We start from the raw sequence: 15,901 nt of genomic DNA, 5'->3' as shown, positions 1-15,901 counted from the left end.
CTTTCCTTCCTCTCGCATTCTATCAGATCTCAGCCGCTTTAACGACTTTTATTGCCAACAAAATTCCTTTACTTTCCCTATCATATTCCCTTCATTGCCTTTATCATTTATCATCATTCTCAGCGTGACTTCCGCCTCGGAACTTGACATAAAAGGAATGCGGAAAGATGTGAAAAAGACAAATGTTGTTGTTGTTAATTTGACAGAATGTTTCATCTTTGTTTTTTTAAGATGGTCAAATTACGTACAAAATACGTAAACTCGATAAATTACGAACCTATTATTGTCATAATTTTTCACAGATTTTCATATTATATTTTTTAAATACTTCTGATTCTTCTTCTTACTCTTACCCGTACCTAATGGTGTGTAGGGCACTGCATTGTATAGAACCAGTGTCATCTTGATCGTTAAATACACGAAGGAATCGCCAACTCTCAGCATGTATGCCAGATAGCAGATTTTGCGCTTTTTACATTCATTAAAAGTTCACTGTCTACTCCAGCTCTAAGAAAACCTTTTTAATTTCATTAATTGATTCGGCAGTCACTTTGTGGTAAAATCTATCTATTTTTAATTAATGTTTTAGTTAGTAAATATCAATATTTCTTAAAATCTACTGTGACACGTGTTTCGATGCATTCCGCATCATTTTCAAACACGGTATTTGAAAATGATGCGGAATGCATCGAAACACGTGTCACAGTAGATTTTAAGAAATAGTGGTATTTACTAACTAAAACATTAATTTAAAAAAAAAACCTTATCAGTTTGTGACTCTATCCATCCAAGTTTCCTAAAACTAACCTTAAATACTTCTAAATTGATGTTTTCTTATTTTGCGATTAATAAAAAAAATGTCCACACCCCTCAAATTCTACATGTTTACTGTCAAAGAAAACGAGTAGAATTTGAGGTAAAAAAAATGAAAAACGTTCTGCATATAAAAAAGAGCACGAGACTCCAACGCGTTAGGAGTGGAACTATTAAGGTTCTAGAAACAGTTGATATTATGCATTTTTCTCTTCAAATTTCTTGACTTTTTTCTTTTCTTTTATTAATTTCATTTTAGGATTGGAAAATTGTTATGTGGAATTTAATTTAAGGAAATCTCTCATATTTAAATGGAATATTTTCATTTATTTAATATATAATTGACATTTCGTTTTTCAAATAATACAATAAAACTACTAAGTACAATCTTATAATTCTACAATAGTTGCACTAAGCCTATTGTACTTGGAGAGGGTATGTTTTCTTCTTTTTCTGTGACATGTTTTAGATTTTTTTAATATGAACTTTTAATTATATATTTTCATATTCTTACTAAGACAAAAATCATGTTTTTTTATAGCTGTGGTATGATACAAATCATTTTGATTGTAAATTTTCTAAATAGAAATACATTTCGACATCTCAAAATAGAGATGTCAAAATGTAAAAATAACTAACCTAGAATTTCGACGTACTCAACAATACCACTTAATCCTTTATTTCCGGTTGAACAATCTGAGTTTCCTTACTCGTTCCTTGCACTCATCCTGTACATAAATAATGTCGGTAGAGTTTCCCGTCTTCTTACCAGGCATCTTTTTTTAACGTTTTTACTCAAATAAACCATACATTTATTAAGACCAGACTTTCGCAAAGCTGCCATACTTCTCATCGTTACCTCAGCAGTACGCTTTCTTTCTTATAAATAATGTAAGCTTTCCTGTGAATAATATGACTACATTTATATTGTGCTCGAACTTAACGATGTGCGGAAACATTTGTCCACATTTACTTTAAACTAATCATTTGAAATGATAAAACGTTTGTTATATTTATATATTTATTTATTTATTTATTGAACGGCTAATGGCTTTAATATAATACATATATACATTATCTAATATAAAAATACAAGAATGAATACATTCATAGAGAAACAAAAAGTCTTAAACATAAAATAAAATAAAATAAAATAGCAAATAGTAAATACACGTCTCCTTCACACACTATCAGCGAGCAGCGAGAAAAAGTGAAACACAACATTTAAATATATCCATAATAACATGGAGAAGAAATGCTGAGAAAGTACAGACTTCAAGGTGGATTACAATATATTAAATAAATCTATACTTTCAAAAGCATTGGCTAACATGTGAAGCCGTGGAATCGGAGAGAACATGGCATAGTTTGCATTGTGTACAAATACTGCGAATATAGATTTTTGCCTAGTACCTCTTCGACGCACACTTAGCTTTATTTGATTTAGGAGATCAGGGCTATCCAAAAAATTGTTAAAAATTTCATATAACAGAACCAAATCAGTAATTTCCCTTCTATCACTAAGATTTATCAATTTTAGCCGCTTCATTATGCAATTTTAATCTAACTCAATAATGGGGATATTTAGTTTAAAATTAACGTATCAAAGGAACTTGTGCCGTACTCTCTCTACACTGTCAGCTTGTATAGCATAATGAGGAGACCAGACTGTGGAGCCGTATTCCAACTGACTTCTAATTGAGGCAACATACAGGGACTTCAATACCTCAATATATTTAAAATCCCTTGTTGCCTAAATCACAAAACCAAGAGTATATTGAAGAACTTCCGAATATCTACTGGTTTCAAAGCTAACAGCTTCATTATCAAGACAGATCAATACTCAATCTTGTTTTGAAAAAGAAGCGGTTAGCTTCGAAACCGGTTGATATTACAATTAAGTTATAATAAAATATTTATATTGATTTTAAAACAAGGTTACATTTTAATTACAAAATTGAATTGTTATTTCGGATGAAGCAGGCTCTTAAATATGATCAAGTTAAGCGCTGGATCCAGTTATACTGACGCAGGATAACAATACTATGCAAATAGTTATTCATACCATTTTTAAGCTCGATCATTTATCTAACCCGTCCTCTGAAGCTCCTATCTCAGATAAGCCCACGAGGCTCAGGATGAAAGTGTCAGCCGTTGATTGATTTAGATCCACCGAGCTGATGCGGTTGGGAAAGGATGAGAGTTTTTGTGGATATCTTAATTTTTTCGGCGCAATCTACATAATCACAGGCGTAAATTGTGAAAGCCTGGTACAGAAAGCGACTGGTATACTAATATGCCAGTTGATAAGGACAGCTACTGTGTATCAGCTGCTAGCTTCGTATAAACATATCTTCCAATATGGAAACAGCTTTGCTTCTTCTTATCCTTGGTGCATAGGGCACTGCGTCGTATTGACGCACTGTTATTCTGATCGTTAACACACGAAGGAAAGTGATCAACCCTCCGCTTTAGGTACCAATCCAGGGTAATATTGAATAAATATTAGAGTGAAAATATCACTAATATTAATTTGACCCCCCTGGGAATCGAATCCGGGACCTCTGGTACGGTAGCCGAGTGTGCTTTGCTACCAAATGCAAATCTATTAATGGTTTTTCAGAAAACATTTTTTTTGTATATTTAAATGAAATAGTGGAAAGTAAAATATATAAACCTGTAGACATTATAATTAAGTTATAATTAAATGTTTATAGTGATTTTAAAACAAAGTTATATTTTAATTATAAAATGGAAATTCACAAAGTTTGTGCTTCAAATATAAATTATATGTTTGATTTATAATAAGCACATTTCTTCATTTATAATAATTGCACCTGACAAGCTCCTCAAAATATTCCTACAATATTGAAAATTTATTACAAAATCACTTTCATCTCATAGGGTGTTTTACGTACTTTCAACAAATAATATACGTTCTTTATAATTTTATTCAATTCTTCGATTTGCTTATATACGCTTTGAATATGACATTTGTAATGTATTTACATATCGTCTTCAAATAACAAGGTAATTGAGCCATTGAAAATAAATGGATTTAATATATCACATTTCCTTTTGATCTGTAATATACGAATATTTCTTAAAAAATAAAATATTCGATTTACACAAAGCATATTTCATTGTCTATCGAACCCATGTCAAAAACTCTCAGAACCCTGAATTGAGCGTTATTTCAATACAAAGTTAATAAAAAAACGCTCAAAAAAGGAGCAAGAAAAGGCCGTTCAAAAGATTTTATTGTAAAAACCAATAAACGCCAGGTTCCAATACTTGAAGTGTTTCCGCTTGGTAAGGATTTAATTATTGGTTCCCCTCCTTGGGTTTTCGACAACGGCTTTGTTCATTCAAGCTGTTCAAATATATTAAGGAGATTAATTAATAACTGGTTACTAATTACCAAATTTCTCGGGAATGATTAACCTTTTTTTCAAAGAATATAAACGTAATATTTGAAATTCGTTTTGCCTCTTGAAAAATAAAATTGAGTTGAAAATAAATTTTTTTAAACATTTTTTTTTTAAATTAGACTCAAAATACTCATGTTCCTTTAAGAAAAAAAACAAGTCCTTCGGATGCTTGGTACCTACACACGGGGCCGGAATGCATATGGCGACTGACAAAACTGACATAACGCCGCCATCTTGGTATTTCTTTGTCGCACACTGTTTTATCGGCGGAACAATAATTCAAATTTCAAATTCAAAATTAAAGGAATACATTTCTTTACACACATCTTTTCTTTATACATATCTTTTTCTGTGGTCTCAATCTTGTGGATTGGTTAGAAGCAACAATAATGACACCTCCTTTGCCCTTCCGCACATATACGTATTGATAATGAAATATTAGAAATCTTTAATGTAATTTCTACTCAGTAAATATCACTATTTCTTAAAATCTATTGTAACACGTGTTTTGATGCATTCCGCATCATTTTCAAACACCGTATGTGAAGCTAATTCTAAATTTTAGAGTTGGGTTCTTGGGACGTTGAAGGTTGAAAATGGGGTAGGAGCTGTTTCTTATTTTTATTTATCCATTATATTATAATTATTATTATTTTAATTTAAAATGGATAGATTTTACCACAAAGTGACTGCTGAATCAATTCATCAGAATTATTTTTATACACGCTTTCTTTTTGCATACCGTAAAACGGGGCTACTTGAACTTTGATGTGTTACTTGAGCCCAGTACAAAAAAAAATCTGTATTTGGTCTTCAATAATGAACGTATCGACATGATTCATTGTTTCCCTGACAGGTGTCACTTATTGTCACGATACTTCGATCGATACCACGATCTAAATATTTTTTGTACTGGGATCAAGTAACACATCAAAGTTCAAGTAGCCCATTCTACGGTACGTTTTTTATTGTTTTTATCTATTTTAACCTAATATACACACAAAAGAGAGAGAGAAAAAAATCTCTTTTTAAATTTTCATAGAATTAACTCTTGATCATTCGCCCATTCCTTTATTTTGCCTTTGTTCCATATTTTATTTTGGCTTCTAACCTCCGTCGGCAACAAATTAAAAAGTTATTTCGCGTAACATCTTACCAACGTGGTTTATGCATATTTAATTTTTAACTTTTTTGTAGGATGATGCAGCGCGCGCAGGAGACGGACTACATAAACGTGAACTGCGTTGATCCACTCGGCCGCAGCGCCCTGCTGATGGCCATAGACAACGAGAACTTGGAGATGGTCGAGCTGCTCATCGAGCACCGCGTGCAGACCAGGGACGCGCTGCTGCACGCCATCTCCGAGGAGTTCGTGGAGGCCGTGGAGGCGCTCCTCGACCACGAGGAGACGAGGCACAAAGTTGGAGAACCACATGTGAGTTCTTATTTTATTTATTTTTAATTTATTTCAAAACATATTACATACATAAGTCATATATCGTAGTCATTCAGGAGAAAGTGACCAAGTGCATTTTTTACGAAAACGTGATTTTTGATTATTTGATATCTTACTAGCTTAATATTGCCCTGAAAAATCCCAAACCGATTTCAAACTTGGAAGTATAATATATCGACTTGTTAAAAATGACTAACTGCATTGATGTTTATTTTCTTGCCAAGCAAAAGTGACGTAAATGGCCCTCCTGAACATTTTACATTTTGTTAGTTGGTCACTTTCTCCTGTACGACTACGATATACATATAATATGCCCGATGAGTAATTTCTATTTCTCATTTTGGGACATGGGACTAAGGTTAACAAGACTGGAACACAGATAATAAAATAACAAAAAAGTTTTTTTTTAATTACCAAAACTAATACTAATACATGGCAAAATATAAAAACAATAAACAGGCATAATAAATAGGCACAAGAACCATATTTAAAAGAAATAAATGAGAAAAATATACGGTAATTTACCGTATGTTTTTCTATGTAAGAAGCATATTTAAAATAAACAAATGAGAAAATATAAAAAATTAAAAATATAACAAATGAGAAAATATAAAAAAAAGGTAGAAACAAAATAAGAAAATATGACTAATTACTACATATATATCTTTCCATAAAATATCTGAGGAGATGCATGAATGTGGAAGAGGCGAATAATGTTTGCAAAGACAGGGTGGTGGGGCGTTCTATTCTCTCTGTCTACCCTTGCGAGGAAGCGGCGTGATGGTTAGTTAGTTATATAATAATAATATATATCACCTGGTAAACACACTCCGTAAAAAATCCTAAATTGTGTGTGGATTTTTTTGGTAATGGAATGTAATTAATGAGTATTTTAACGTTTTTAATGTTTTAGAATTTGATAAACCCTGATTTGACCCTGAAACAAGGTTATTGTCCAAACCGGTAGGTGAAAGTGTACTAATAATTAAAATATGGTTTAAACAAAGTTGTTTAATTTTATAAAGTATCATTCAAGAAACTTAACTTATGAAATTGTTACATTTTTTCTTAAACATTTATTTTATATTATGAATCTCCTAGATACAAATGTTGTCCTATTTCTAGCTTCAAAAAAAGAAGTCATAATAATTAATGCTATGGGCAAATCATATCCATATTAATACACCGCCATCTAAATTCTGCCATGGAGTGTGAATACGACATCCTGTCACGCATTATTTTCACTTGAATGGAGACTGTATTAATTATCTTCAACCATGTCTACCATCGAGCAAACGCTTCTTACTATGTAAATAGTCATCTTGTTTGATACATAATGCATAACGTTTAAATTATAATTTGATGTTCTCCGAGTTTCATCTTCCAGAAAGGTCTAGCAGGAAATTTCCAAAAAAGTTACGTAGGTTGATTTTTTAAAATTATTTAGAGCTTCCTGTATAATACTTAGCTATACCTAGTCATATAGTGAACTTTTTTAATATCACATTTTGAGTGTGACCAAATCTGGATTATCTCCAATTCAAGGAGTTATTTTTAATATTATTTTTTGACATCTCATCAAAGATGAAGAAGAATAAGGAAGTTTGAGCATTTACTGGGCTGACACATGTAATATTAACTAATTCTACCCATCATTAACAATCACACTAATCAAATTCTTGGTAACTCTATATTTTTGAACGAATTTCAAAGTATGTAAAGTGATCACCCATGACGGTCGTCAGCCCCGCAAATGCCCAGGCTTCCATATTCTTCTTCATCTTTGATGAGATATCAAAAAATAATATTTAAAATAACTCCTTTAATTGGAGATAATCCAGATTTGGTCACACTCAAAATGTGATATTAAAATAGTTCACTATACGACTAGGTATGGCTAAATATTTAAAGTATATAAAGTATATATATATATATAAAGTATGGGAAATAGAATTACTCAATTTTAAAGAGGTGTGTCCGTCCAGTGGCCAGCGAATATTGATAATTAAGTCAATATTTCAACGTAAACAATTTTGGATCAGTCATATAGTAAGCACTTAAGGGTCTCTGCTAAATAAAAGCTTTCTAAATCCAATCATAGATGACTGTTATGAACTAAATCATTGATCGTGATGAGATATTCTTCTTTGTCTATGTTAAGATTTCAAAAATGTTAATTAATTTTCTTTCTTATCAGCCCTGGGCATCAATAACCAGTCCAGAGTAATATTAAATAAATATCAAAGACTCCTTTTGGAATCGAACCAGAATTTAAGCTCCAGCACGGTAGCTAAACGCGCTGACTACAACACTACAATTCTTCTTCAAACCCTTACCCCAATGGTGCATAGGGAACTGCATCATATAAACGCAGTGCTATCTGGATCGTTAACACACGAAGGAAATGTGATTAGCCCTCCTCTTCAGTACCTACCAGTCCAGGGTACACTACAATAGCCAACATAAATTTCTATACGATGTTTGTAAATACATATAGTCGAATTTTATCAAAAATGCTCAATTATATCTCTAGTTCTGAGTGAAATCACCTTTTCCAATCCGAATATTCAAGGTAAATCATACATATGGTACGTCGCGTAGGTAGTTCTGGAAAACGCGCGAGACTGTTTTCGTAGAAGCGAATAAATCTAAAAATACCGAATCAGTAAAAAGTCTGGGATTTATAGCGAGTAGTGAATAGCGGAGGCAATAAAAGCATTGCTTGTCTAACTGTACGACCCATCATTAATTTCGGGTAAATAGTTTTCTTCCGCCATTTGCATCCATTACTCTTAAAAGTCTAGATTTTCTGGAGCAAAGTAACGCTCAGAGTTACTTCTCTTTGAGACGCTTCGAGATCTTTGTCTCCAATCTCAGGACGTCTTTTGCGGTTTAAGAAAAATAAGAGCCTAGCTTATTTCGGTGTAGTCGATAAATTACTCGCGATATCTTTAAAGATACTCTTCGTGAATTCGAGAAGAGAAGTGTCTCTTACCAATATTTCTATCCGCAGTTTATTCAACTTAAGAATCTTGGTGCTTGTCTCCCCTATAAACAACCCACTCGTTCTGCACAATTTCACACAAAAGAAGCCATAAAATTCGCGTTCTCATTTTTTTAACTACCAAAATATAGCATAAAAGACGGTTACGTACATGAAGATATTTTTAAGTATAATTATTGAAACTTGGCATGATCAAGTATTTCAAATACTTGAATGTTTTCAAGTCAGAAGTCGGAATAATCGGTGGGTGTGTATGAATGTGGAAGATGTAAAGATTATTTGGAAAGCCTGAAAAAAATAATCAAACAATACTTTTTCTTCAAAATGCAAAAACAACACATTTTGTCCTGTAGCAGGTAAATATTAAGTTAAAAATATGCCTCTTTTGCTGGGATATAGTACATTTTCTGGGCATTCCGAAAACATGCTCAACTGGAAATTGTCGGTTCTTGAAAGGAGTGAGCGATATGGTGTTGGTATGGAAAGATTGATTGATAGGGATGGAAATATTGAAAAAGATATAGAAAGGAGAGTGAATGCTGGAAACTGAGTGAAATTTTCTTTCAAATCTGTTGTAGCAAATAAAAGTCCATCACAACTTCAGAATAGTACATAACAGAGTTCTCGTGAAGCACAGAGTTGGCAAAAGGAGGATGAAATTAGGCTGAATGCAGTCGAAATACGATTTCTTAGACGATTGTGCACTAAAACGAGGAAATGAGGAAATAATCCAAGGCTTAGATAATCATTATCCATAAAACTATGATACTGTGTGTTGAGATGATTTAGATATGTGGAACGAATTTACGAAAACCGTAAAATTTTAAGTTGAGTTGAGTAAGAGTTGAAATTTAGAGTTGTGACCTTGGGACATTCAATAGATTTCAAGATTTACATAGTGGCATTCACCAAGTTAAATTTAAATTTAAATTTTATTTTGTAGGTAACACTGAGTCACATTACATCGAAGGTCATTTCACTGTTTATTTAATAATACATTTCGTACATGCCAGTGAGCTCGTAAAATACTCGGATATTTCTTTCTACCTGGCCGGATGTTGCTACTATGCATTTCAACGTACCGAATATCATTTGGTATGTTGAAATGCATAGTAGTTCCATTGTCATTCCAGTCGTAATTCCAATTTTCTATTTAATATTGCTGACATTTCAATGCAAGAGTTTTTCCAATAATTCGTGTAACATAAAAACAACCCTTAATGTCCTATTCATAAGCTCTATTCTCTATTTCCTCTCCTGAATTATTATTATTATTAATTACCTATTGATCTTCCTCAATCTTTCACATATAGAAGTACTGTCCTATCTCTCAAGTTTCTTCATACCTCATCTGTATTCCATCAAATACTTCACTCCTGTAACCAAGAATGTAGAATGCAAGACCAATCGCGTTGCCTGCATACAAAGATAAAAATGCGATCACATAAATTCGTTGCGGTGCCCTATGTACTATTTGGGTGCTAATAGGATTAAGGAAGAAAAATACTTTAACTGTTTCAACGAAAAAATAAAATTTATTAAATAAACCTTGTTGACAAGAGGTATTTTATTTTTGTAGAATTTAATAATTCTAGTTTTTCACTGGATTTCCATGATAAAACTGCATTTCATATAATAAAACAACAACTTTTTCACTTTTATTTCATTTAATCTGTGATCGGATTTCGTCTTTATCGATATTATCAGAACCCGGTCACTGGTCAAATAAAATAAAAGTGGAAAAAGCTTTATTTTTTTATATTATAAAGAAATATAAAGTAAAAAAAATCATTGGCAGATTTGGAGTCTGTTTATTTTGATATTATTATTGACTTTTTTCATTTAAGAATTATTAAAAAATTTTAGATACATAAGTATTTTGTATCCAGTGAAGCTATTTCCAATTTCTAATAGTGCGATTTTGTATTAGACAGAGGAATAAAGGTTGACTTTCATAAAATGTTTTTCTTTGGTGTAAATAGTTCGTGCAATTTATTTACCAAAGTTGGAATAACGAACCTTCTCCACCCTTCCCGAGGCAATCCGTTCCCCTATTTTCCATCCCTTACAATTCCACGGGTATACGGAGCTTCGCTGCGGTCATCACCCCTGACACATTATACTTCGAGACATGTGCAACTAGCTTCACCTAATTATTCTGTAAACATCTCATGACATTTTTAAAAATATAATACAATAAATGATATGAGATGTTACAATAATTAAAGAAAATACTTTGTTTTTTACCACTCGAGTTTTATTATAGACTACATGTTTCAGAAGTTAAACTTCCATCATTCAGGTCTGTATAATAACTAAAATATAAAATATAATTTTTTTCTATAAATAAGGGAAAGTAAGGGGAAGGGGTTAGTCAAGGAACGGAGTTTGAAAACAAAGGAAAAATTGAAAGCAATGGCGAAGAATTTTGAAACAATATATTATTTAATAAATTATTATTAGAATTCAGGTTTTTTTGTATTTCTAAATTTTCAAGATAATTCATAATTTGGCCTTTATATGGAACAAGGTGTAATAATTTTACCATGTTACATATAAAGGCCAAATTATGAATTATCTTGAAAATTTAGAAATACAAAAAAACCTGAATTCTAATAATAATTTATTAAATAATATATTGTTTCAAAATTCTTCGCCATTGCTTTCAATTTTTCCTTTGTTTTCAAACTCCGTTCCTTGACTAACCCCTTCCCCTTGCTTTCCCCTCTCCTTATTTATAGAAAAAATTTATATTTTATATTTTAGTTATTATACAGACCTGAATGATGGAAGTTTAACTTCTGAAACATGTAGTCTATAATAAAACTCAAGTGGTAAAAACCAAAGTGTTTTCTTTAATTATTGTAACATGTCTTACCACAAAGTTAATGCCGAAACAATAAATAAGATATGAGATGTTTATAACATCGACTTAGTGGAATAACATGTTGATTAAAATGAAATAATAATATACATGTAAAAGTCCAGATTTTGAGTTTACTAATGTAAACACATCTCGACTGTTTTAAGTTTATTAATGTACATAAATACAATTTTTTCATTAATTAATTCGGCAGTTACTTTGTGTTAAAATCTATTGTAATACGTGTTTCGATGCATTGCGCATACGATGTTTGAAAAAGATCCTCATCGATACACGTGTCACGATAGATTTTGAGTAAAAGTGGTATTTACTAAGTAAAATTTTTTAAAAATCAAATCTATCAGTTTGTTTTTTCACCTGTTCATCGGTAGTTTTCGAAACTAGCCGAGCTTACATTAATAAATTCAAAAAGTGGTCTTATACAAGTGTTTATTTTTTTTTTATTTCAATACATACGTCATAAAGGAATGAATACTTTTATATCCATCAAACAATTTTTTTACTGCAGCTAATTTGTAAAAAAATATTGATAGTTTATAATTAGTACAAGGTGAGTACAAAGTACATATTCAAAAAATAATTAAATATCGTATTTTGATGTAGGTATTATACTCTACATAAATGAATACGTAGATTAAATTATAATTATCAAAAAAGGGCAAAATTTTAAAAAAATGTAAATCTCTTTTTATTTATTATTTTGCATAAATGTGCCTTCAAAAATCCAAAAAAAAATTACTCGTTTTTCGACCTGAGAAATTTTGACATTTATCACCTAAAACTTAAAATTTCTTTATCCTAAGGCCGAAATATGAAAATGATTTAAAAAGCGTTTTAATGATATTCTTAATATATGAATATGTTATTTAGTACAAGCCTTAATTTTAGAACGATCAGTCAGTTTAGACGAGGAAAGTAATTGCCATCGATACAATATTTAAATTAATCTTTTCACCTTAATTCTAACCCTTATCCTCACTCAATGGTGCATAGGGCACTGCATAGTATAGAAGCAGTGTTATCTTTATTGATGGTGTGTTATCTTCGTTAACACACGAAGGAAAAGTGATGAGCCTTCCGCTTCAGGTCCAGGTCCAGGTCCAGTCCAGGGTCATAACGACAGAATTTCTAATGGCATATTACGACATTTTATTTTACATTATATGCCATATAAGTATCTCGAATGTAAAACATTAATATGAGATTATGTATAAGCAAATTTAGAATTGTCCACCAAATTTTAAGCTTATATTCGTATACGATGACTGTGCTTGAAAATACGCTCCTTCCAAGCAAAATAAACAATTGAGCCCCTAGGCTAGTAACATTCCCAAAATAGAATAGAACAGATTTCAAAGAATTAAAGTAAAGATCTGTTCGAGAAAGCGAATCATGAAATATTTATTTAATACCTTTGTTGTTTGGTAAGGTGTACATTTATAAAGGATTTTTTATTATTTTTCATCTCAAGTTTGGGTAAAATGGTAAATTGAGTTTTCATAAACACGTCACAAAAATACACGTATTTTTAATGAACAGAATTTTCTTTTTTTTTTCAAATCATATTATTATATTCTCGATGAGTAATTTCTATTTCTCATTTTGGGACATGTTATTAAGGTTAACAAGACACAAATAATAAAGTTATAAAAAGTTTGGCAAACATGGCAAAATATAAAAACAATTAACAGGTATAATGAATAGGCGTAATAATCATATTTGAAAGAAATAAATGAGAAAAACATAAGTTAAGAAGCATATTTAAAATAAACAAATTAATTAATAAACAAATCATGGTAGTTACATTTTTGATATATCAACATAGATGAAAAAGATATGGAACTCTGGGTATTTACTGGACTTACGACCTGCCGAAGACTGATTTAAATTATTACGTGTAACATTCACAATTCTTGATTCACGAGCACAATACTCAAATTTTTGAAACTTTTTTTGTAATTTGTAATTACATAAATAAATAAAAAAGGCATAAAAATACGAAACTTCTTATAAAAGATCCATTCATAATTGGATAATGGAGGTGGAAAGATTTGAAGTAGATCGTATCAATTGGTCATGTCTCCCATGATTATATGACCCATGATAGACAAATAACTTAATAATAAACACATACACACACACACACACACACACACACACACACATACACACACACACACATATATATATATATATATATATATATATATATATATATATATATATATATATATATATATATATATATATATATATATATATATATATATATATATATATATATATTTATATATATATATGTATATATATATATATTTATATACACATATATATATATATATATATATATATATATATATATATATATATATATATATATATATATATATATATATATATATATATATATAAATATATATATATATATATATATATATATTTATTTATATATATATATATATATATATATATATATATATATATATATATATATATATATATATATATATATATATATATATATATATATATATTTATATATTTAAATATATATATATATATATATATATATATATATATATGTATGTATATATATAAATATATATTTATATATATATTTATATATATATATATATATATATATATATATACATATATATATATATATATATATATATATATATATATATATATATATATATATATATATATATATATATATATATATATATATATATATATATATATATATATATATATATATATATATATATATATATATATATATATATATATGTGTGTATACTTATTTATATATTTGTGTATATTACTTTTAATTTAGCCGAGACCCTTGAATGTACGCAAGATCCTTACCAAATTATTTAAAATACTGGGAGACGTCTGCAAACATGACTTTCAATTTTTATGACTTTTCTATTGTTAATTGGACCCAAAATGCTGAGAATGATAATTTGTTGTTGTTTACTCCAGAGTTGGGAGGCCCTACCCCCCGACACCGCCACCTTCACCCCCGACATCACCCCCCTCATCCTGGCCGCCCACAGAGATAACTACGAGATCATTAAGATCCTCTTGGACCGCGGAGCCACGCTTCCGATGCCCCACGACGTCAGGTAACGATCTCATTACTACTATACAACCGGCATAAACAGTATTGACAACACAGTGTGCTTATTATTTTATTATTACAATATATTATATTTTTGTGTCAAAAATATGTTTTACCATTCACTTCGATACCAAATACGGCGGAAACTCGATAATTCGTCATGCCTGGCACCGGGGGATGATGAATAGAAAAAGACAAATAAATTAATATGGAGGTCTGGAAAAAAGAAAAAATATATACAACATATATCAACATTTTGAGTGTGTTCAAATACTTCTTCACAAATCTGGATTATCTCCAGTTATAGGAGTATTTTTCATAATATTTTTTGACATCTTTTGAGATATCAAAAAATATAATGAAAAATACTCCTATGATTGGAGATAATCCAGATTTATGAATAAGGACACACTCAAAATGTGGTAAATAAATTATCTGGTCAAATTATAACCTTAAATGATAAAAATGAGAGTGATATTTTCTGGCGTTTCTCATGTGTGTGATTATTATCCAGGATTCGGACCTCACATACCAAGAAAAGAGTTTCTGCTCAATAAAAAGATTTACTTTGAGCTGACCTGTTCTTTTTTTTGACATCTCATCAAAAATGAAGAAGAATATGGAAATCTGGGCATTTACAGGGCTGACGACCGTCATAGTATGGTTTAAGTGATCACTTTATACACGTATAACATTGACCAATTCTGCCTATTATTGACAACCACACTACTCAAAATCTTGGAAGTTCTATTTATATGAACCAATTATGAAACATTGTTCTTGAATCACTAGAGACATCTATTGGTGAGATGAAAAGAAGCTTTTTATTGAGCAGAAACTCTTTTATTCATATGAGAGGTCCGAATACTGGATTATAATCACATACATGAGAAACACCAGAAAATATCATTTTCATTTTTATTATTTTAGCTTATAATTTTAACTATTTTAGGTTAGGTCAATGTAGAAATATCAGTTTGTCTCTTCAGACGAGTGATTTCAATCTAGTGCCCATATTGAAGCATGTAATACAGTACTTACTGATTCTTTATATTATATTGATCGTAAGACTCATTATAATGATATTATTTTATGTATCATAATATATATAAACTAAAAACGCAGTTATTCGGTAAATCATTTCCACAATCTCCTTTTTCCCAATTAAATCACAGTGAAAGGC

The 15,901-nt window shown here is 30.3% G+C and overlaps 1 protein-coding gene across 1 annotated transcript in view; it reads left to right on the top strand.

Moving 5' to 3' along the window:
* Trpgamma (Transient receptor potential cation channel gamma) overlaps positions 1–15,901 on the top strand; it is an 89,201-nt gene that overhangs the window by 38,554 nt on the left and 34,746 nt on the right. Inside the window, exons 3-4 of the mRNA XM_088269724.1 lie at positions 5,442–5,679; positions 14,580–14,722. Of these exons, the coding sequence (XP_088125850.1) occupies positions 5,442–5,679; positions 14,580–14,722 (381 nt within the window). The remainder of the gene's footprint in view (positions 1–5,441; positions 5,680–14,579; positions 14,723–15,901) is intronic.

The sequence above is a fragment of the Brachycentrus maculatus genome, unplaced genomic scaffold, assembly GCF_059751285.1.
Source record: "Brachycentrus maculatus isolate JH-2025_06_01 unplaced genomic scaffold, ASM5975128v1 h1tg000361l, whole genome shotgun sequence".
Classification (NCBI taxonomy): domain Eukaryota; kingdom Metazoa; phylum Arthropoda; class Insecta; order Trichoptera; family Brachycentridae; genus Brachycentrus; species Brachycentrus maculatus.
Note: the sequence above shows the minus strand (reverse complement) of the source record. Positions and strands in the feature narration are given on the sequence as shown.